The sequence below is a fragment of the Aquila chrysaetos genome, chromosome 5, assembly GCF_900496995.4.
Source record: "Aquila chrysaetos chrysaetos chromosome 5, bAquChr1.4, whole genome shotgun sequence".
NCBI classification, from domain to species: domain Eukaryota; kingdom Metazoa; phylum Chordata; class Aves; order Accipitriformes; family Accipitridae; genus Aquila; species Aquila chrysaetos.
Genome location: NC_044008.1, coordinates 73,919,684 through 73,942,339, shown reverse-complemented (window position 1 = coordinate 73,942,339; position 22,656 = coordinate 73,919,684). Strand labels below are relative to the sequence as shown.

Here is a 22,656-nt window from a genome sequence, read left to right as displayed (position 1 = left end):
TTATGCTGACTCCACCTGCGCGGACCAGTGGCCGGCAAGAGAAGGGAAAGGCACTGACAGGAGAGGGTGCTAACGATTTAGGGAACGGGAGCGAGCCAGGCAGATTATGCAGATAGTGGCCCCCGACCCGCTGCCCCTGCAGCAAACATCAAAGCCAGGGTCAGATCAGTGGGCGGCTCTCACAGAGGATGCTTTTCAGCAGGGAGAATAAGCAGATCGAGGCTGTGACAGCTAATCTGTATCTCTAAATCCATCCCTGTAATTATTACTATAAGCTTTCCAAGAGACCATTAGATTTGAAAAGTAAATTTGAATTTATAAATGGAATCCTTCTAGATAGGGTCCGGCTCCATCCAAGGCATCATTTAATAGCTTTACCGACCGATAAAGTTTTGAAAGATCAGCGGAGGGGTCAAAACTGCACTGAAATGCTTGACGGCCATCCTCAGCCGTTGCAGCGTGTTTGATTCCGGTTAGATCAGCAGTTTCGAGCTGAGTCACAGTTGTGCAGCCTCAATATCTGCCCTGGAGGCCACACACAAACAGCGGGAAAGGAGCTTTCCAACGCAGACAAATAAGGGCATGGAGTCTCTTTTCGGTTACTCAAGGCCCGTCCCCGTTACGTTTCCCCGTCCCGTTACACAAAACCCCAGCTCCACGCTTGTGACAGCAGGCTCAGGACTCCAGACCAGTGAGGCATGTATGAAGATTACAGTGAGCGTGTTTGGAATTGAGCTGAGGAGCATCATTTCAGTCAGGGGATGTTCCAGGCACACATGAAACATGGGGATTTGAAGATGAGTTTCCTGCTTAATTTTTTAATCCCTTTCCAAATCTTTCAATGCGCTTGCTTATGCTCTGTGTTTTCATTTCCTCCCCTCGCTCCCCACCGCCCCCTTCCCCTGCTTTGTAGTTTATGCAGACTTTGAGCTTTTTTTTTCCATTTCATACAACTTGTAGCTAATGATCGGGAGCTCTGCAGTTCCAGGTATGACCCTAAGAAAGTCCCTCAGTCTCTCTGGGGCAGATCTTCCTTTGGTGCAAGGTGCCTTACACCCCACGTGTTTGTGTTCTCATCTGGGAAATAATGATGGTATCACCTTTCCTCCTGCCTTTTGTCAAGGGAGAGAACGACCTGTCTCTTCCCAAAGTGCTTCAGACAACGACTGTGCTCAGACAGCCATAAACACAGCTATATAATAACCTCCAGACCCATCTCCCCAGTTCATTTACATATATGGTGCACACATCGCTTCATTCCCAATTTTTTTTTTTATTTATTTAGAAATAATAAAATAAGACATAATATATAAAAATCTGTACAATCCACAATTTGTGCAGTACATTAGGAAGACTTCGATACAAAAAGGCTGCAAACAGGAAAATAGTAATGGACAACTGTCAGATGCCTAGATTGTTCACCTTACAATAGCTGCAGGCCAAAAGTCATTACAAAATCAGTATCTCGTTGGCTGTGGGATGGCAACTATGCAGCACCCTTCTACTTTACAACGGTTGTGAGCAGCCATAATTTAAAGACATTACAGTACTTCTCAGTTTTACCTTGTAATCCATTATGAAAAAGAAGACCTAAGAGAACAAATAAAATATCTGGCCCCTTTGTCTTTTCCGAGAAGAGCGAGTGCTAAGCTAACAACGTAGAAGTTTCTCATGGCTGGGAGAGAGTATCATTAAACACAGCTAGTAGGTAATGATTTCTACCCTTGCTACTTAACCAAGGACAGCTCGCACGGAAGAGACAGAGGAAAGAAGCGGTCCATGCCCACCTGCCTCGGAAATGCTTTTTGTCACTGTACGCAGTATTATGTTTTAGACAATGTGTCTCATTCAAGTATTTTCAGGGAAGGGCAGAAATAACATATTCCCCCCCAGACCCTAAGCGAAATACAGTATAAACCTTCTGTGCGAGCCGGTTGAGCCAACTTTATCCTCGATAAAGAGGCCGAACCAACGCCTGTTGGAGTCTGCGGGTAGAGCTCAGTCAGTTTAAAGGGCCCCTAAGTAAGCATCAGCTTGGCCCAGGATCATCGGGAACTGAAGAAACGCTGTCAGTCACTGTATAGTCCTTAAAAATAACAACATTTTTCAAAATGACTAACCCAATTTGCTGCTGCAGAAGTGTGCTACAATAGTCTGTCCTATGCCGGGCTTACCACGGCGTGATGAGAAATACAGAAATGATGGACAAGGGGGAAGGGTACCATGGAGTGTACATTGCAGGTCTCTTTCTAGCAGCTTCCCGGAGCCAGAGGCTGAGTGCAATTCTGCAATGTAAGATTCAATCGGCAAAGACAAAGGGTTATTAAAAAAAAAAGAAAAAGAATGCGGCAGAGAGTGTAATGGATTACCTCAATGCACACCCTTGACAAGACTAGCACTCGGAAAGCTGGTAACTTTTAAAAATGCCAGTAACTAGAACATGTTTTCAAATTAAAAGTCCATGCTTAAAAATAAATAAAGAGAAGTTCATAGCATTAGGAATCCTATAAGGCTTGCAAGTATTTGCTAAAAATCATGCTAACCGGTAGCATCTAGGTACTAGCTAGCCGAGACTGCCGAGCAGAATTTATACTTTTTGTGGCCTTTTCTTTTTCTTCTTCTCCTTGTCCTCCTTTACAGACTTCTATTTACATTTGGCTTTAAATATGAAAATACTTGATAAACTTTATAAAATGTACATTTTAAAAATATTTCTGAAAAACTGACTTGAAAAACAAAACAAAACAAAACAAAACAAAAAACCCCAAAACCTCTGCACCAGAAATGTTAAGGGGGAGGGGATTTTTTTTTTATTATTTTTTCTTTTTTTTACCTCTGAATTTCTTTTGCTTTAAAGAAACAAGCTGAATCCTGCATTTCCCGTCCCCCATCTCTCATCCCTCCCTCAAATATCTCAAGTATCATTTAGCAGGAACACTGTGCACCTGGGGGATGCCGACCTGGAGAACAGGTCCCCTTTCTCCCAGTCAGCCTCCCTTTTCCATCCCTTCCCCATTGTGTTTTCATGCACCCTCTGTTTCACTGAATACTCTTTGGTTTAGTTATTTTCCTTTTACAAGAATATCACAATAGCAGCACTAGCAGCACTCAGTTGTCTTCACTACTGTTGACCCAGAAACTGCAATCAAATCGCCTTTATATGTTCAGCCTTTCCTCTCTTTTACATCCCCCCACCCCAGTAACAGCCTTAGTACTTGCACTTAATCATCTGCCCTCTCTAGTAGCCAAATCTATGTTTACAATGTCGAATTTCCACAGTTTCGAACCCACCCACTGTAGATACCATCTTATCAGAAACCATTTCATTGCAGGCATTTCTTTCAGGCAGGGCTGGAAGGGGCCAGAGGCCTTCACAGATATCCGTTTGCAGAAGACATTAGACCTAGAACAAGCTGTTTTTTAATGGCATACAGTGATCCAATACTGCAAGAGTTGACTAGGATTATCGTGTCCGTCCCCCCCCACCACCCCTCTCCACCTGCTCCTCGGGGAGCGGGCGTGAAGCGCCGGTTCGCCGTCTCCTTGATCTTAGAGGCACAGAGAATTTACAGCCTTCTGGGTGAAGGAGCCAAAATACCGCTAGAGCCAGAGCTTCACCGAAGGTCACAAAATCTGCTCAGAGCTCGGTGACACGTCTCGTCCACTGACCGCTCGGTTGGCGTTTGCTGGGGAGAGGAGGCAGGAGACGGCCTCGTCCTCCCCGAATAGTCCCTCTCTAAATGAGATGGAAACCACGCTTTTTCTGACACCTTTGCCCTGCTGAAGAGAAGCATTTTTTTTTTTTTTTTTTTTTTTTACAAAACGCTCCAATCCCTGTGCCGTCCTTTCTCTTTTCCTCCCCGTGACCCTCTCCCTTCCTCTTCAAAAAACCTCTTCCTGGGGATTTCTCTATCGCTCGGCTCATCTGTCCCTAAACGCCTGCTCCGGCGGCGTTTTAGCCTCTAGCATCGATCAGCAGCTTTGCGTGTCCCTGGCAGAGTTGAACCGGTAACACCACGGCAGCCGAGGGGCTGGGGTCAGACGCCTGCAGCACATGGAGGATGGCTCAGTTTTCAGGAGGCTGGCTCAGCGCTGAGGTTCTAGCGCCGGTTTGGGAATGTGCGCGCTAACGCTCGACCCTCCGCTGCTGTCCGGCTCGGCGAGCGACCGGCGAGGACAGAGGTTTGCTCGTTTGCTTTCCCCCCGACTGCGTTTCTCCTTACAAGAAAGGAAGGGAATTTATTTCCCCATAGAAGAGCAGGGGGAAAGGGGAGGAGTCCTAGCTCACTTTAGATCCGAGTCTTAAGCTTTTAGAATAAGGTGCAAAAGAAAGGTCTTAAAAAGAGAAGAAAAAAAAAAAAAAACCAAAACAAAAAAAAAAAAGTGTCTGAGGTTTGAAATATTTTTGTTTAAAGCAGCCTGTTCCTTTTTTTTTTTCCTTTTTTTTTTTTTTTTTTTTTTTTAAATAAACTCCGCTGTGCAAAACTGTGCATTTTCTTTGGTATCCATTTAGGTAGTTTTAACTTAGTACTTTTTCTATGTATATATATATTTTATTTCATTTTTCCTTTAGACAGAGAATTAAATTCTCCCCCCAAAAATCATAATTTTGCTGGAGGCTACTGATTGGCCTGATATTACATAATGCCCCTTATGTAATTGGAAAGAGAGAAATTGATTCTAGCTATCAAACTACTGGCCTCAAAAGGAGTTTAGACTTTCTGGCAACATTGGCCTCTCTGAAGTGATCACGAGCTTTTCAACTCAAAAAGTTCAACACTGACTTTTTTTTTTTTTTAAATTACACAAGAGAAAATAAAAACTACACTGCAACAAAAATAACCATTTGTGTTCATGTAGTTAGCAGCAGCTTTTTAAAAAATAATTATAATAATAATAATAAGGCAGATTCTTGCCTTTGTTATGCCATTAAAAACATTCTTGTTCCCTAGAGAGAAGCATTCTGGAAAAAGTTGAAAAAAAATAATAATAACCCAACCAAAGCTTGCCTGCAAGTTCAAGTTTTGTAAAAAAATATATACATAATTTATTCTACAACATATGTGCCTTCTGTTCATACTTAGACATGTTTAGTGCTTTGTGTTTAGAGTTCATTTTCTGTCATCCCTCCTCTGAGGACAGCCCTAAAACCAGCCTGGGTTTCTCAGGTCTGCTTGCCTTCACACCACTCTTCAACAGTACCGTTGTCTGAAAACTGTTCTGGGCCAACTTCTCAGGTCAACGTGCCTTTGACCGATAGATGTATTTTTTTTTTTTTCCTTTCAACCAAAAGAGAGAGGAAGAGTTTGTCAGTCATATTTCCGACTCCCGCCGTAGCGGCCGTGGCTCTAGAGGCACCCCTGCTTGGTTGTGGTGGTCCATGTCCGGGTGGGTGTCTGTGCTCATGCTCTCAGGCACCCCAGTGTCAATCTCATCCTCCTCTTTGCTGGTGAGGGCTACTTCGTTCTCGTAGCAAAAGGAGTTTGCGTTAGAGAGAATGTATTTCTTTTCTGCTAAGTCTCTGGCACTGCAGATGGGTGTGTTGGGCACTTCGTATGTTTTGTGGAACCTCGAGTAGTCCACTTTGTAGTAGTTTTTCTCTTCAAACAGTACGGGCTCGTAGCGGTGGCCCCAGAGGATTTCGTTTGCCAGATATGAGCTACGGCACTGGGTAGTCATGGCGGTAGCTTCCACCATGCCCTCTAATATTACTACAATTTCAAAGTCAGCATTGTCCATGTCTTGTTTGCTCAAGTCATACAAAGGACTGTCTTCATCTATTTCATGTACTATCGTAATGGGGGAGACCAGAAATATGCGGTCTATTCCGCTGTCAAACCCTACGTTGATGTCTATTTGATCCAAGGGGATGTACTCCCCTTCTGACGTGATCCTGGATTTGAGGAGCTGCGCTCGCACGTGTGCCTCTACCAAGTGGCTTTTCCTCAGGTTTCCAACGCGCCACATCAGGCACAGTTTTCCATCTCTCATGGCCACTACGGCATTGTGGCTGAAGACTAGAGTTTCATTTCTCTTTTTTGGCTTGGCCATCTTTGCCATGACGGCACCAATGATGAAGGCATCAATGATGCAGCCTACTATAGACTGGAAAACCACCATGAACACTGCGATGGGGCACTCGTCTGTGACACACCTGAAGCCATAGCCGATCGTGGTCTGGGTCTCAATGGAGAACAGAAAGGCTGCGGTGAAGCTGCTCACTTGAGAGACACAAGGTTTGCTATTTTCTTGATTCTCCAGATCCCCGTGCAACAGTGCAATCAACCAAAACACACAGCCAAAAAAAAGCCAGGAGAGGATGAAAGTCAGGCAGAAGATAACTAGCATCCACCTCCAGCGGATGTCCACGCAAGTGGTGAAGATGTCTGCCAGGTATCGCTGTCCCTTCTCGCCCACGTTAATAAACTGGACGTTGCAGTGGCCATCTTTTTTGACAAAGCGGCTCCTGCATTGCTGTCTGGTATGTACCTTACTCTTTCCATTCCCAAAGCCGTTGGCAACGGCCATGGTTGCCAGCTTCATGCCGTCCTCTTCCGAAGACACGATGCTGTAGCGGTTGGTTCGCACGCTGCCCATCACTACTGCTGTGGACTGAGGTGCTTCTGCTTTAGAAAACAGTCTAAGTTTCTGCAAAACCCTTTGGAGAAACAGTTTTGAAAGTTCTAGAGGAACACACACACACAGAAAAACTGGGGAGAGGCTGGAGTCCCCAAAAGCCCTTGGATCAACCAAGGACAGTCTTCTGGCATGCAGAGTTAGCTTAACAAGTAACCGTCATAGAGAGGGCATGGTCTGCAAGAGAAAGAGAAATGTCATATTAGATCTTGGGGGAAAAGGATAAGGGATCAAACCTGAAAGAATCAAGTAAAATGACTCCTGTGGACCTGCAGGAAGTTTCCTTATTCTTAATGACAGCATTTTCTGGAATGCATAATGTGCGCAGTTATGTATTGACAGACGTGACATCATTACTACAAAGAAGGCATCACTCTTCCCAAGGGAAGGCACTGAAGTGATCATGTCACACAAGTCTCTAAGCAATATTCACCTTAAAGCTGGACATGCAAAGAATCTATCTACTATTTACAACTGTGCTTTCTGTTTATTTTGAAACAATTAGCATTAACATCCATCTGTTCAAACATAAATACTGAAGCAGTTTTTAGTGACATACAATGTGTCTGTCTCCCGGACTGTTTTACCTACGACAGACAAGGGAGTGTGCAAAAGGGAAGATGACGTGTCCTGAGAAAAGCAATAAACTTGGAAAATGCAAATGTCTGTGATTTCCATGAAATTACATTGCATATAACTTTTTTTTTTTTTTTTTAATTTAAGCTAGAAAAAGGAGTTGTGTATGCTTTGCAAGTGGCAGGAATAAGGGCTGCCTTAGTTCCTCTTTAACTCTATAAACTCATTGGGATCTGTGTATTTTTTATGCTCCCATTAGGCTTAAGTTGTATGAAGCAAACTAAACCTTGTAATGACCCTCATCTGCTCCTGCTAACGCAACTAGCAAAAGGCTACAACAGAGTAGGACCGGCCCGGTGTCTTTGTAACACCTTTGGTGGCAAGTACCAGCACCTTCCCCTCGGGAGCCCGAGGCAGCCAGTTCCATCTCCAACGGGTAACGGCTCGGAGCGTCCCGTGGGTCTTAAATGTCAGCAATTAAGACTCAGCAGAGAGGCTACAAAACCTTCTTCCTGAGGGTAGAAGCCACCAAACTTGTTTCAGGGAGGTCTGGCTTAGACCCAGGTTTGGCTTTTAACAAGTGCGTCATCCATTAAGTCATGTACTGTATATCAGGAAATGTAATTGAAATACTGCAGAGGAGAAGAAATGCATTAATGCAACTGCTCCATCCACGCATGCACCCCACGGAGGAAATAAACCTAAAACCGAGTGATGAGGAATGTCTGCTGTCCATTCGCCATAGGAGAGGAGACTTCAGTACCATTTACAGTAGCAGGGGATTAAATCGCGATGCTCTTTGTAAACCGATATTATCAAAACTCATCTGAGTGTCCAAAACCCAACAAAACTGCAACTGCCAAGGAGCACAACCTCTGCCCGTGAAGCGGCTTCAGTGCTCTGTGGCTCTTCCTCTGATTCATATCTGACAACAGCTGTAGATAAGAGTTTCTCTCCTTTCCCCAAAACAGCCCCTAAAGGCCTGCAGAGGTGTTCCAAAAAACTTGAGGGATTTCAAACAGTTTCTCAGCCCTCCCACATCCTTCAACCACATTACAAGGGCTTTAGGTCAGCAAACACTTGTTAGGAAAAGAGCAGGTGACAAACAGAAAACATCGTGCTCGCAGTTACATGCGGGATGGTTTTCCCTCTAGAATCTCTTTAGGGTTTACTTTTACCTTCTCTTTTTTCCTCACTTCTGTTTGTTGTGCAAGAATGCGTCCCAACGCCTACTTGCTGAGATTAGTCATCTGTGACTTCAGCGGCGTACAAGACATTTTGGCAGCTTTTGATAGGTTCGGTAATGCCCGGTTTTGAGTACGGCTCTCAGCAATGTAGGCTCACAGTACAGCTGCCCTCTTTCTTATCTGACTATCTTGCCTACACTGTGTAAGGATTCACTTTTTCCCCCTCACACCTTTTTGATCATGGGGTTTCTCATTCCCGTCAGGATATCGTTCTCAAAAATACAAAGGAATTCTTTTAATGCTCACTTAAATTATTTTTCTTGGCTGAAAAAGACTTTTATTAGAAACCTGAACACAGGGGGGAAGTGAAATTACTGTTAATACATTCCACGCAAATAACTTCTTGAAAAACCATTGCATTGGTCTGCAAATCGATCACTTTTATAAACCACATCCTATAATCACAGTCATGTTCGATTTCCACATTCAAAGTCTTGTTTTGTTCCAAGCTGATGGAAACACACAGCCTAGGAAACAGTTTATTTTGAAGTCTTTTTTTTTTTTTTTTTCCCCTGCATTGTCTCTTGGATTTTAGAGGAAAACTTGTAGTGGAGGGAAAGATAAGCTGTAAAGTCTCAAGTGTCTGAATATGCAGCTCCCCCCACAAAAGTCTTGACCCGAGGGCATTTGTTTGAATTCCACAAATCACTGAAATCGTAATGCCAGCTTCCTGCGGCGAGCTGGCTGCATTTGGAAGTTTGGGACCCGAATTGGGTATCGTACATTGTCATACTCCTACTCCGAATGGCTGAGCACCTTCCACCGACTGTACCTCGCACCGCATTTCTCCTTCCCAGCTGCACGCTGTCGGTGCTCTGCCCTTGGGAGCGGACCTGCCCCGATTTGGCTCTAACGATCCTTAAACTCGGGGGTATGCCTGGGAGCACCTCGTGCTACCTTTACACGCTACCTGAAGTTTATACAACAAAGCTCTGGCATGCTCCACCGCAGCATAGATATCTTCTTTCTTTTACAGCACAACTTGCCTCTCTTCCTTGCAAGCGCTTGGAGCGGGGAGGATGCCGGGATGGGAGCACAACCAGCACCGTGCGCCGGGACCAGCCAGTGCAACGCAGCAGGTCTGATCTTGCTCCCGCTCGTGGCAGCGCAGGCCCTGTAAAACGCCCGGTAGATCCACTGGCTGTTCACCCTGACTTTCACAACCAGTTTCAATAAAGGTGTCCCCCCCCCCCCCCCCCCCCAAATCCCAGAAACAATCAAACTAGCATGAAAATCGAATGGTCCTTCTTATTTGGCTAATCCACCTGCTGCTCAAAGGCAAAACAAGTTTGCCGCCCTCCACCCCACCCCATTAGCAGTTGTTGGTGGCACCGAAGGTGTCAAGCTAGTGTGGGACCAGCCCTGCAATCCTCACCAGACAAAAGAAGCCAGCCCAGTACCCACCAACCAACCCAAATCTTTATACAATTGGGCCCAACGCGCTGCAGCCAGACACACACGCACACGCACGCAGCTGTAAATTCAGTCATCACTAGGCGTGTTATTAATTCAGGCTACCTTTCCTGCTGGAAGAGAATACAAGACTAGAGCAATGCAGCTTGTAATTACCAGCCCTGGCACCGACGCAGCATTACCAGGAAGGGATGAGATGGGATGGGAGAGTCCCGGGCTTGCTCTGCTGTGAGGGGATGCTTGGAGGAGCAGAGAAAAACGGGGCTGTGCTGCATCTGCAGCATTTCTGAACCAACGTTATTGGAAATGCCGCGATGAGGAGCCCGAACCCTCACTTTCCCCTTAGCAAGCATCCCCCTCGAGACCTCCCCCCAGCAAAGACGCTCACGTCGCGTGTCTAAACTCCCCAACGAACAGCTCGAAGCGAATTTGTGCAGGAGGTTTAATACCGAGCAAAAACTCTGAAGCGCAAAAAGGGGGGGGGGGGGGGGGAGAGGAGCACTAACGAGCGCTTGGAGCAGTTATTCCCAGGCTGACGCCACACAGCCCTGCAGAATGAGCCGGGCACATGTTGCTAAGAGAGAACCAGCACTACCTTAGCCAAACGCCTTTCCCTGCTGCCCTTAGTAAACAGAACAAAGGAGTTACTCGCCCCAGCGAAGCCTGTTCCCACAGTCCCTGCTCCATCGCTGCCGGGTACGGCCACCCCTGTAACCTTTCTCCAGACCCCCGCGTTACTTATAAGTCATTCCCCAGGGCTTCTCCGCCGGTTTGAGTAGGAGTCAAGTTACACAAAGTGGTGAGCTGTCTTCAGGAGAAGGATCTGTCCTTCGCCATCAGGCAGTGAGGGGGAAAAAAAAATAAAGGAAGAAAGAAAAAAAAAAAAAGAGCTGATGATGTAGGGAAATGGGTGCAAAGAAATAGGAGAAAGGAAAGGACAAGTGGCTTTTGCATCTGCTGTCCTGCAAATGAGAGGGGTTCAGGATATTTCTAGCTGATGACAAAATAACTACAAGTGAAATAGTCATCACCAGGGGGTGTACTTGATGCACCGGCTGGGAGGATGGAAAAGCAAACAAGTGTAAAGGTAAGGCTGAACCAGAAACAAGTGCCGGCTGCCTGCGGGGTGGAAAGGTGGCAGCAGGCTGGGAGAGGACCGAGATGGGGGTCCTGGCTCAGCCCGGGCCACCGGCATGGCCCCGGCCCAGGCACCTGCGGGTCCCCGCCTGCCCCAACCCCAGGAAGATGACAAAGCAGCCACCGAAGCCCCGCAAATAAATCTGCCATCTCTTATCAGTATTTTTTCCTTTAACTGTCATGAACTAAGTTGAAACAATACAGTCTCTTCGCAGGCTCCCCAGCTGCAAGGGCTTTTTTTTTTTTTTTTTCTTTCTTCCTAGTTTTTTTGGCCAGGCTGATTAAAAATAAAGACGATCCCCCGTTTTGCATACTGCCAATGAATGAAGTTACAGGTTCGTTTCACACCCCTCTCAAACGTTTTGGACACTCCTTTCGCAAACACGCATCTGATCTCTAAGACTTGATACTTTTGACCTCTCCCTTGTACAGGAAACACCAGGCGAGAAGAATGGAAAGGGATGGAGCGGTGCTACTTCTGCGACACGGAGTTGTCATGCAAACTTCCAGCCCTTCCCCAGAATAAAATATCGCGGGGCGGAGGGGGGGGGGGGGGAGCAGCTGGTGCATGGAAAGTTATGAACATAAACAGATGCTGCAAGCAGATGCTCGAGTGTTCCCAGCATACCTATCTAATTATTTTAGGCACTGAGAATAGCTCGTGGACGGTGCATGAGAATGCAGGAGTTCCCCCTCCAACCGGCTATGCCCAAGCGTGCAAGACATCGACCGACAAGGAAAGCTTTCTCTCGGCACCCAGACAGCTACGCTACCCCTGGAAACCAGGCTGGCTATTCGGGAGGCGACCGGGTGGGCTTCTTAAATAGATCTAGAAAGAAGGCGCTCCTTACCTGCCTTAAAGGAGGTGCTTAGAGAGTTAAAAGGCTGTAAGATCCAGCAGCTGGAGAGGAGAGGAGGCGAGGGGGGGGTTGGGGAACGGACGGACGGGGACGACAAACACGGGACGGGATGAGGAATGAAAAGGGGGGGGGGAAAAAAACCCCACGCAGCAAGGCAATCCCGGGGGTGCCCGCCGGCCTCCGCCGCCCCGCTCGCAACTGAGCCACTCAATGAGCCGCTGCCCCTTTTTTTGCTGGGGCGGCCATGGGATGTTTAATAGCGGCCCCGGAGGCCCCGCCCACCGAGCCCGGTCCGCACCAATAGGAAACGGGAGGCCGGACCGAGCCCAACCCGCGCCGCGGGGGCAGCGGGGTCGGGGGAGAAGCTGAGGAGAGAGATGGCGGGGCCCCGGGGGGGCTGAGGCGGGGATATAGCGAGGGTGTCGGGGCTTGGGGGGGGGGGGGTGTCCCGTGTCCCCCCCCGGGTGGAGGGTCCTCGGGGGATGCCGGGGAGGATGGGGGGACCCCTCGGTTCTGGGGGGGGGGGGGGTTGGGGGGGGGGGGGGGGAAGGGAGAAGGGCCTCGGTGTTCCCCACGCCTCAGCCGGTGCCCTCCGGTTGTGCCCGTGGGTATCGACTCGACGCCCCCACGCCCAGAAACGCTTTTTTTGCGAGGCTTTACCACCGGGAAGCCGGAGGAAGGCCCCGTGTGGGATCCCCGGGGCCCACGCGCTCGGCGGGCTGACGCGCGAGGCCCCGCGGAGTGAGGAGAGGCGCCGGGGGGGAGGATGGGTTTGTTCCTCGTGTCGCTTTCGGGGTTTCGGTGAAGAGGAACGCTAAGGTGCGGGGCGGCCTCGCCACAAAACGCCTGAGCCCTAACACGCGCTAGAAGCAAGCCGAGCGCACCGCAGCACGGCTACTGAACTCAACATCCCTCTCTTTCCCTGCGATCGGACGTCCCTTCCAAAACAAGAGCTGTGATCCCTGAACTGAGACCTTTTGGAGCGGGGGCTGGAAGCGAGAGAAGTATTTGCTTGGCTGCAGTACGTAGGATCCCTTTCTTTGTTCCACAGATCACCTGTGGCAGCTCGATCAGCCGGCTGGCTGGCCGCGGCTGGAATACGCAGAAATCAAAATGATTTTTAATAGCTTGTCCTCCCTACGGTGGACGTGGCCTAAGACAAAGAAAACAAGGATGAAATGTCTGGCTGGGAGCCTTGCAGGAACAAAAACAGCCTTGTAAGCACACCCTGAAGTTTGCCAAACTCCAGCTCTGATGGACAGTGCAGGGGTGTTAGTTTCCGAGGCAGGTGTCCGCTGCTGCAACGCGCTCCTGCTGCCCTCGGAAAGGCGAGTTCCCGGGTGCTAACAGCTGAAATGCATCAGGGAGCCCTGCGTGCTGTGCTGGAAAACTAAGAGCGAAGGTGACTGCTGAATGCAAGGGTTGCAGACCGCACAAGGCTTAAGAAATCGGCGCGAACACCTTGAATTGCAACCCAGGACTGCAACGGTAACCTCTGCAACAACCTGGAGAACGGGTCCTGGGGATGCTTCTGGGACAAGACAGCGTTAATCAGCAGTCAGGTCTTCTGCCTGGAGCTGCTGGTCCGAGTGGGTGGGCCACTCTCCTCCGGGGAGCTTCCTTACAATGTCCAGAACAGGCTCTAAATATGATTCCCTGCTTTCCACAGCAATGCCGGTGCCCGCAGTCACTCGTAGTTGCTTAAACTGCCCTCCTCCTCCTCCTCGTTTGTTTCGTAAGTTGACATTAGCTGTCTTTAAATACTCAGTGAAAATGCTTTGGCCAAATGCTTTCTCATGGAGTATAGGCTTTAAGAACACACTCCTCATATTGCTGCTGAACAATATCCACCAACTGCCGTTACTGTCACTTACAGTATTTGCTGAGTTCCCGGTACTGCGAATGAGGAAGCACCGCATTGTTGCGGCAACAAATACAATGGCCAAATGCAGCTGGTTTTAAAAGTCCCCACTGTTATGTGTGGAGGATACGCAAAATTTACATGATGGGGAGAGAGGAAGAAAAGACAAGTGGTTGTGTATATTGAGCAATCTGGCACGTTGGGCAATCATACTGTTTATGAGTTATTCTTGGGTGATTCTGTTCATTTTTTAAGTGGAAGAAAAGTCCTATAGCACAGATAAGTTTCTTACAAATGATGAATCTGGAGAAAAAATCTGTAAGAGGGAACGACTGCAATTATTTTATTCATTCAGTAAGGTGAAGATCGTTAAATCCACAGTTTTTGAAAGCTGTAGGCACAAATACTACACAGGTCATGTACGTATATCAGAGAGAAAAAAAAAAATCTCTCGTTCCTCTGAACGTATGCGTGCTTCCTATGAACAGCTAAAATAGCAACAATTTGACCCACCTTGAAGAAGTATGTACTCATCTATATGTAAGTGAAATAAAGTAGAGCTGTGACCCGCTATTGCCAAGAGATGCTCTGCTGAGAACACACACAGTTTGCTGGGGGGTGGGTTCGACAAATCTCTGCACAATACCCACAAGATATTGCAGATTACAGCCTGACCTTGTAGACTCTTACTCAGCCTTTACTCATGCAAACCGACTGATAAAAACTACAGAGCTACTAGACCCAGAGATCCCAGATCCGCCGATATGAGTAAGACTTATTCACAGCAGTACAGACTTGCAGGTCAAGCCATTTGGCATTTCATACCGAGGAAGGGTAGAGCATATAACATCACGACTATTTTACAGTTTTCTTAAAGTCGGAGCAGCTCTGCCCAGAAAGCTCTTCTTAGAATGAAATATCGATTCTAATCTATTATACAGGGAATGAGAACCGTAACAAAGCCGTCTCTCGTCTGCATGGACTTTGGCGAGAGAGCTACTTCCAAACCCCCCAAACAGGGAAGTTGAAGTTACAAGAAAAGTTTCTAAAAAACCCTTTCCTGTTGCAACAAGCCAGGACAAAGAGGGTGAGAGGCAGCTGAAAACTTAACCCTCAAGAGTGAGTGAGGGTTTGTTTTCCTTTTCTCAATGAATGGTTTTCTAATTTGACGTAGTCTAGCTACAGAGGTCTCGTACTGCCGCACTACAGAGTGTCCTGACTGAAATATTAGAAGAGCTACGTGAAACGGTCATAGTCTGAAGAGTTTTCAAGACAAGATCCGCTATCTGCAGAAGGAACGGTATCAAGGGATAAGAAGGGCTCTGGGAAGGCAGAACATTCATATTTCATACCAGTGTAGGAGGTGTAAGAAAAGGAGCCAGCAACAAAGCAGGATGCTTTTCTTAGACGGATTTCAGCCAGGCCATATCAGTGAGAGAAGGGGCTTTTTCTCCCCACATTTTCTGTTTTCCAGTATCGTTCTCACCTTTGCCCATCACAGCCACCCTGTCCCTCAGTCTTGCAGAGATCTGCAGATGCCCCGTGGAAGCAAATTTGAGAGTTGTATTGCAGGCATAGTCCTTGCCAGCTGGGACCAGAGGCTTTAGCCCCCGTCTTACTGCACGGGAGATGTTATTAAATTGCTTTTTCTGTCTTGGCGGTGAAATGACCTAATTATCAGATTGCATTAGTCTTCATCTCTTAAAGTGGCCAAATCTGCTTTGGTTCTCAAGGATTTTATTGCCAGCTGAAAATAGCTTAATTGTATTGTACTTGCAAAGAAAACATGGTCTGGTAGAATCAAAGCAGTCGGTTTCCACAAGATGAGAAGAAAAGCCATAAATAACGTGTTGGGCTTTTTTTTTTTTTTGGTCTCACCATTTCCATGCAAGTAAACTGGCATAAGTTAGCCTTTCTTCTCTAGCCATTAAGTCAACTGGAAAAAATTCATCAGGAAAAGGTGGTTTCCCCATTCACAGTAAACCCCTGGGGTTTAGACATTAACTGGATCTTTATAGGTCTAATGCTGGGATCTCCAAGGAAAAATGAAGCCACATTGGTAATAGAAGGAATGGGTAAATCCAATGAAAATTCCACAGAGAGTCGGTTATACGTTTGATAAGACTTGAGAGAGAAAATAAATATATTTTGTACTTTGCAAGCAAATAGGATATACAGATGTGCAGCCAGTGACACAGTTATATTGGATAATAATGTGTTTGTTCATAGAGGGGGTGAAATATGACATAGGAAATTGAATTGCTTTGTGTATCTGAGAACAGTGGAAGTCACACACCATTCAGATTTTTTTTATCTCTTTCTTTTCCAGACACTTTGTGTCCCAAATCTTTGCTGAAGATTTCAGGCTGTCTTATTTAGTCTTATTCTAAAGTCAAATCACCAGCCAGTGACTGTATTTTGAAAAAAAAAATTAAGTATATACTTTCAGGTTTTGCTACTGCAGATGGTGGATGTGGGAAGTAAGGTGAAGAAATCTTGATATAATGAATTACAAACTGTAATCCATAGCTAACAGTAACTGTATATAACTAGCAATCCAACAGCAACCCAAGAAGTTCTGCCAAAGAAAACTTATTTCCAACACTATATTCCATGTGGCTTGATTCTCTATAAATTAAGATGACTAGTTTAAAGGGTCTTTAATTTCCAGCTAAACTTTCAGACCCAACAAAATATGATAAATACCCGTTGGTAAAAAGTGAGCTCTCAGCTCTCAACACATGCTTACCTCTGCAGGGTCAAAAGCCTTAAAGTGATGAGGAAATGTTAATCTGTTATTTAATGTACACCTTGCACATTCTTTATTTCTAGAAGCCTTGCTGTAGCAAGACAGTTGTATTACCATTTAGTGATCTATTTTCATAATTTAGGATTGTGGATAATCTTTCAGAAATGCAGTAATCTTAAGAAGGGACATCTAGCATTGTTTGTGACATGGCAATATTCGATATTTTTCCTTGTCCAGCCATCAGTCAGCTGTGGCAATTTGTCCTCAAAGGCGGCAGTGGGGAATGTATGTTTGGATTAGTGAGAAGGACATTAGTATAAGTGATAAAACTGACCAAGCAATTACATATTAATAAGGCTAATATTTTCCTATTAACCTCACAGCTATCTAATGATCTTCCATAGTTCCCATTCTTTGGATATCTCAAGGGAAAGGGAGTTAATGGTTAATAAAACTTGCCAGAGTGGTGAGAACATGCCCATGGAGCTGACATAGGGAACTTGACAATTCCTGGAAGGAAAAGGGTTAAGAGCCAGCAACTTACACACACAAAACTGTGTGACTACACTTTCATTCTCTTCCTTACAGCTTCAGTTGCTAGTGGCCTGCCAGATTTTCTAAAATCACGATAGGCTCACACTCAGCTGAACAAAACAGGGTAAGAATATCTTTGTATTTCTCTGGCTTGCAAACTTTTGGTTATGTAAATATTGTATGTAAGCAGGAGGGCTCTCAAGGCAGTAGATATTCACAGGTTTTTCAATGAGTCCCCTACTGTGGGCTGTCACTAGTCAAGTCACCTACTTGCTCAAAAGCCCTCGTGGTGCTCAGCCAACTTTCAAACTTTCATCTGCAGAGTCCACTGTGCTCAGAGACAGTGGCTGGGTCCCTCAACCTCAGCCTCCTTCCTTGGGGGTTATCAGAATTTGATGAGTTGATCCTTATAAATGGTAGTTAGCCAAGATGTGAGGGTGAGGAGAGCTGCAAGGGGTAAAGATGTGTTTCTGGTCTGCTTCTCTGCCCCTGCAGCATCCTACCACCAACCTTCCTGCCACAACGGCATTCTGGTTAGCAAAAAAAAAGTGGTAACCTACCTTCTGGTGTTCTGTGCAGGATGAGGAATGGGTAATGATTACAGACTCGTGTTTTCTCTAATTTCACCATGGCTGTAAGAGGAGGGATGAAGCAGAGATCTGCTTCAGCCTTTGTCACCATCTGTGTGCCACCTTAGGTGGCAATGTGGAAAATTTCCAGTGGGAAAGGGAGTGGCAAGAAAGAATAAAAAGTCAATTGCAATGGAAAGAGCTAGAAACCTTTCATCTTTTCTACGCAAAGTTAATGCAAAGTACGTGCCTTTTCTGCAACTCGCCTACTGACCCATTTGTATTATACAACTTGGTTCACCAAAGTGATTCAAATTGGGCAGCTTCACTTTCTCAGGTGACGTTTGGTAGTTCCTGAGAAAAGGATGAAGTGAAATATGTGAGTACACGATTAAACTTGCCTCCAACAGCAGAACACTATACCCAGAAATGACTCAAAGAAGCTCTGTTAAAACCCTACATGGTTTTCTTGCATTGCAAAGTGCATACTGCATTTCTGCTGATGATCATTAATTATCACTGTACTTTATTACCTATCAGTGTATCCACTCCAGTGAAAACTGCATTTATAAACTCAGAAGCATCTGATTTGTGTTAACACCACACAAACTACTGCTCTGCTTACTTTCTCACACTTTTTATTCTAGTATATTAGCTTAGATGCAAATGTTCTCAGTGTTTTCTATCAGTTTGTACCAGAACCTAAGAATTTGCCTGGAGTCCATGGCCACAACGTAAATGACAATATCAGAGTTTATTTTCTCTCCTGGAAAGCAAATAAACTTTGCTAAAAACAGAGAGTTAGATCATTGGCCATTGTGGAAGGAAAAACACAGTAGAAAGCAAGCTTGAAGTTCCCTGAGGAGCCAGCGCTGTGCCTATTTACATCAAATGTGAACTTCCATCTTGACGGTAGTGGTGCAGACTACTCCCTGGTAGGAGACCGGGTGATTGTACGCTGTGTTTGTGCTGGCTGTTTCAAAGCACTGTCAACACAGCAGTTCCCATACCGGGTCTGCAGGTGCACCAAAGAGGGTCCTTGAGCTGCCGGAGCTGGTGTCGAGCAGTCCCACCTTGACTGGGAGAACCTCGAGACCTTTCCTAGCCATCACAGCATCTCTTCTCCGCCGTGCCTGCACTTCCCTGGTCAGGAAGCCAAGCTGAGCAAGGAGAGCCTGGCCGGGAGACATGTCGCCAGGGTAATCAGAGGAGTAGATCGCTGGCACAAAAATGGCAGTCCAGCCCCTCTCGTAACTCCTGCGTGGCTGGGAAGGAGGTAGACAAATTAAATTAGCTGGCACCTTTCTAAATTTCCCTCAAAACTAAAATTGGACAGATGAGTAAAACCAAACCAAGCTCAAATTGTTGGTTAAACTTCCTGAGATTGTTTTTGACTGATTAGTTGGACCAGCCCTCCAAGGCCCACCCGCTAAAACACCTCTGTCATTTGAAAAATCTGTCGTCAGAGAGGAAATAATCTTCAGCAAGTAAATGCCACAGCTTCCTTTCTTCTGCTATCATGATCTTGTGCTGCTTATTTGCTTTTTCTGATGCCATTTTGTGCCTCCAGGCTAAATTCTGCCTTTCATTTATGCAGATGAACAGGGGAAGAAGGATTCCTCACCCACTCTTGGGCATCCTGTATTAAAATTTGGGACAAACTGCATGGCCTGTGCTCTGTTTTGGCCTGATCGAGATGCACAGACAGAGGGAAAGGATGGCCGCAGAAGGAGGCTCTCCCCTGTTTTGCACTAGGAAAGGTTGCACCTCAGAAGGCATGAGCCATGCGTTTCTTTCTAATCTCCCTAATACTTCAAAAGTTGGCTTTGATCCTCTGATATTATTTGAGCTAGTGCCCAAACCCTATTAAGCAACCTTGTGACAGAGACTGGAGGGGAAAGGATTGTGCCATTTCCCATCAAGTATTAAAAAAGCAGCATGGAAAGTCATAAAATGTGGAAGTTGCTGCAGCCCACAGTTCCTGAGAGACCCGGTGACATCATGGTCCACCAGTGGCATCACAGGTCCCAGGACCCCGGCGGTTTCCCAGGGCTGTTCTTGCTCTTCACACATACAAACGGGTGCTGCAGAGAGCAGGGTGCCTGGGAGGGAGCAGGGCTCGCTGCCGGTCCCTTCTCCGTCTGCAGACAGGGCTGGCACGAGTTAGCATTTTCTGCAGTTTGTTATTGGCATAAAGCGATTTGCAGAAACACGCCGCCGGTCCGTAGCTCACGAAAAAGACGGGCTGATTACAAGAAGTCCACATTCCTCCTCGGAGGCCTCAGACCAGAAAACCTTTATTCAGAGCAGCACTTTGATACATATTTCACTTTAATCTAAGCACACACTTAACTTGGGAGCCAAATGCCTACTGAGGCCATCGGTAACGGGCTCGGGCAGAGGGAGCATTCAGCACCCAGGTTCTGACTATCTTGATTTGACAAAGGCCAGAGATCACATGTAGAGGCAATCAGTGGCAAAGAGTAAAGAGTGAGAGAGCAAGCGAGAGAGACAAAGAGATAAAGAGAATGAACAGAGGCTCGTCATGTCGCTTGTTACAGTACTGGAAGGTGCTTGTGCTCTCTGACAGCAAAGGTGACATAAAAAAACCTTTGCAGAACAGACCAGACCGGAGCACAACGGCCTGGCTTTGTTCATCTTTCCTGATGGGGTGACTCCAGTGCTTAGGATCGAGTGCCAGCAGTGCCAATCATTTCTGGGTCTTTTGCTAAAAAAAAAACCCCAAAGCAATCCTCCAAGTTTACAGAAGTTAGAAATCATCAACCAGCTCATCTTTCCTTAATCACCATCTGTGATGCTGGTCACCAGGACCTCCAGGTGAAGCCAGGATGGGTGCACAGTGAAGGTGAGCATACTTGAAAGCACAAATGAATGCTGCAGAGAGCTGTTTGCTTTGCATTATTCACACTCTTCAAGCTCTGGCAAATTGCTTTTCCTCTGACCATACTTCACTGTAATTTTTTCAAGCTGAACTGGTTTGGATAGAGTAAGTGTCTGTTCTGAATCTTCATTAGAAATGTGAATTGACTTTGAATCTTTTTGGAAGGTCCAGAAAGAAATAGAAGACTTTCAAGCATCTTTGTGCTTTTGGTGTCTGGAAGTGGCTTGTCTCATAGGAGAGAAAAGAAAAGAAGCAGATCCATTTGAGTAATTTAATCTGTATAAGGTAATTTACTACAAGGCAACACTTCAGTACTCAGTGCTTTCATTTTCCAGCACACAAGTATCCTTGACCTTCCTCTTCTCTAGCCTCAGTTGTGTTTCAGCTAACTCTTGTAAGAAGAAGCCTCCCGAAGGAGCAAATCTACAAGTCAAAGTCATGACTTTCTTTGCTCAGAAAAGGACCCAGAAGACTGCATCAGCTGTATGTATCTCTTCCCTTTATATGGCTAGGCTGTTCCAGCGCTTTCATCATCTCAGGTAAAATTAGCACTATAGTAATTACCCTGGGCCAAATATACAGCTGGTGAAAGTGCACATATTTCAGAGGGATGAAACTTGAGATGAAATTGGCAGGCACCATCCCCTTTTATTAAGGCTAACGTAAGGAAAGTGATGGGAGCTATTTCAGTCCCACATCCACATGTGCAGACATACACTCACATGCGACGCTTCCACTCTGCTGTGATTTTCCCTGCTAGAGCTTTGCACCCAGCTTCCTGAGGATTGCTAATGCCAGCGTAAGGTTTTCCAAAATCAACCCTCCGCATCTTTGGTACAGACCATATCAAAGGAGGTCTGTGGTTTTGGTCTTCTGTATTATCAGCCAGACGTTTGCTGGAGGGCATTGGGAAACGGCTTGTGGCTGGTGGCATGTAAAGGTGTGCAGGGCTGATGGTTTGTGTGATTGTGAAGAACTATATTTGATGGCTTTACCTGGTACTTCTCCAAAAAAGAAGGATAAGATTGGAGGAAAGAGAAAGGAGACCCAGTGAGGCAAAGCGTTACAAGCCCTCTAACAGAGCGGTTGCCAACTCAGGAGTGGCACTTTGCTGTACCCTCTCACATGAAACAAGTGGCAAAAGAAAGGTAGATTTTTTGCCTATGGAAAAAGTGATCACTGAAGAGAAGAGATTTTAATCAGTATATACAGTAAATAATTCCACAAATTGCAGTAAAGTACTTACCAAATTTTGTTTCCCGACTCACATCCTACCACAGGTCACTCTGGGAACCACCCCATTGAAATTGGTGGGGTGACATTTACATGAGTAAGGCCCTTGACCTGGGCGGGCAAGGAAGGTCTTCCCTTGGGTACACTCACCAGGGTCTTTTTTGATTTCCGCTTGGAGATCTGAAAAGAGACGTACCCATTTATGCATAATTCCTGTTTTTCATGCCCCATTTAGGGCATGGCTGTCACAGTGAAGCACTTATCGGTCAAAATTTGGGCTAGAGACACCCAATACGGACATTTCACCAAGCCCCGGTACAGAGCAGTGGTGTTGGGGAGGCTTTGGGACAGTCTCCTCTCTACTGCTGTTTTGTGCAACGGTCACGTAAAGGCCATCAGCTCATTTTGGCACCTGGACCAAGCAGGAATCGTGCCGAATGAACATCGGACCAAAAATAGTCCCTCCCCTGTCAGGCAAGTCTGAGAGACACCCTGTGATCAAAGATGGGGAAACACGAGGAACAAATACAATGCCCAGTAGTCGCAGCAAACCAGCTGCCTGACAGTTGTGGAGCTTCCTACACACGCCGCTGCGAAGGAGAGCCTGAAGAAAGGATGTGAAGAAGGATGATGATATAGATGGTTCAGCAGATGTTTAATTGGAGCTACTCCCATGCGTGAGAGAAAGCACGAAGCTGTTCAATGGAAAATGTGCATTCAGAAGTGGACATGGCACTGAATATGAGATAATTATTAAGGCATTTCTGTTTTGGAGCCCTTCTGTGTGTAGTTCTACATAATAAGCGTTAGCGTTGCCTTTCTACACGCACACATGTTCCCTGGTCCAAACAAACAAGCAGCTTTTTGCTTCTTGTCACTGATACCTCTTGAAGTAAGTATCTTTGGCCACAAATAGATCATTGCCCTATTTGAAAAGTT

General features: G+C 46.2%; 1 protein-coding gene across 1 annotated transcript; it reads right to left on the bottom strand.

Annotated features, from left to right (window-relative positions):
• Positions 1-1,253: 1,253 nt before the first annotated feature.
• On the bottom strand, positions 1,254-12,082 carry KCNJ2 (potassium inwardly rectifying channel subfamily J member 2). The gene is made up of 2 exons (XM_030015519.2): positions 11,861-12,082; positions 1,254-6,813 (listed from the first exon to the last, which is right to left on the bottom strand). The coding sequence occupies exon 2, from the start codon at positions 6,595-6,597 to the stop codon at positions 5,314-5,316; it is 1,284 nt and encodes a 427-aa protein (XP_029871379.1). The 5' UTR covers positions 6,598-6,813; positions 11,861-12,082; the 3' UTR covers positions 1,254-5,313.
• Positions 12,083-22,656: the final 10,574 nt, after the last annotated feature.

Excerpts from the sequence above, each read along its gene's own strand:
- KCNJ2 (XM_030015519.2), bottom strand. The coding sequence starts at position 6,597 with ATGGGCAGCGTGCGAACCAACCGCTACAGCATCGTGTCTTCGGAAGAG.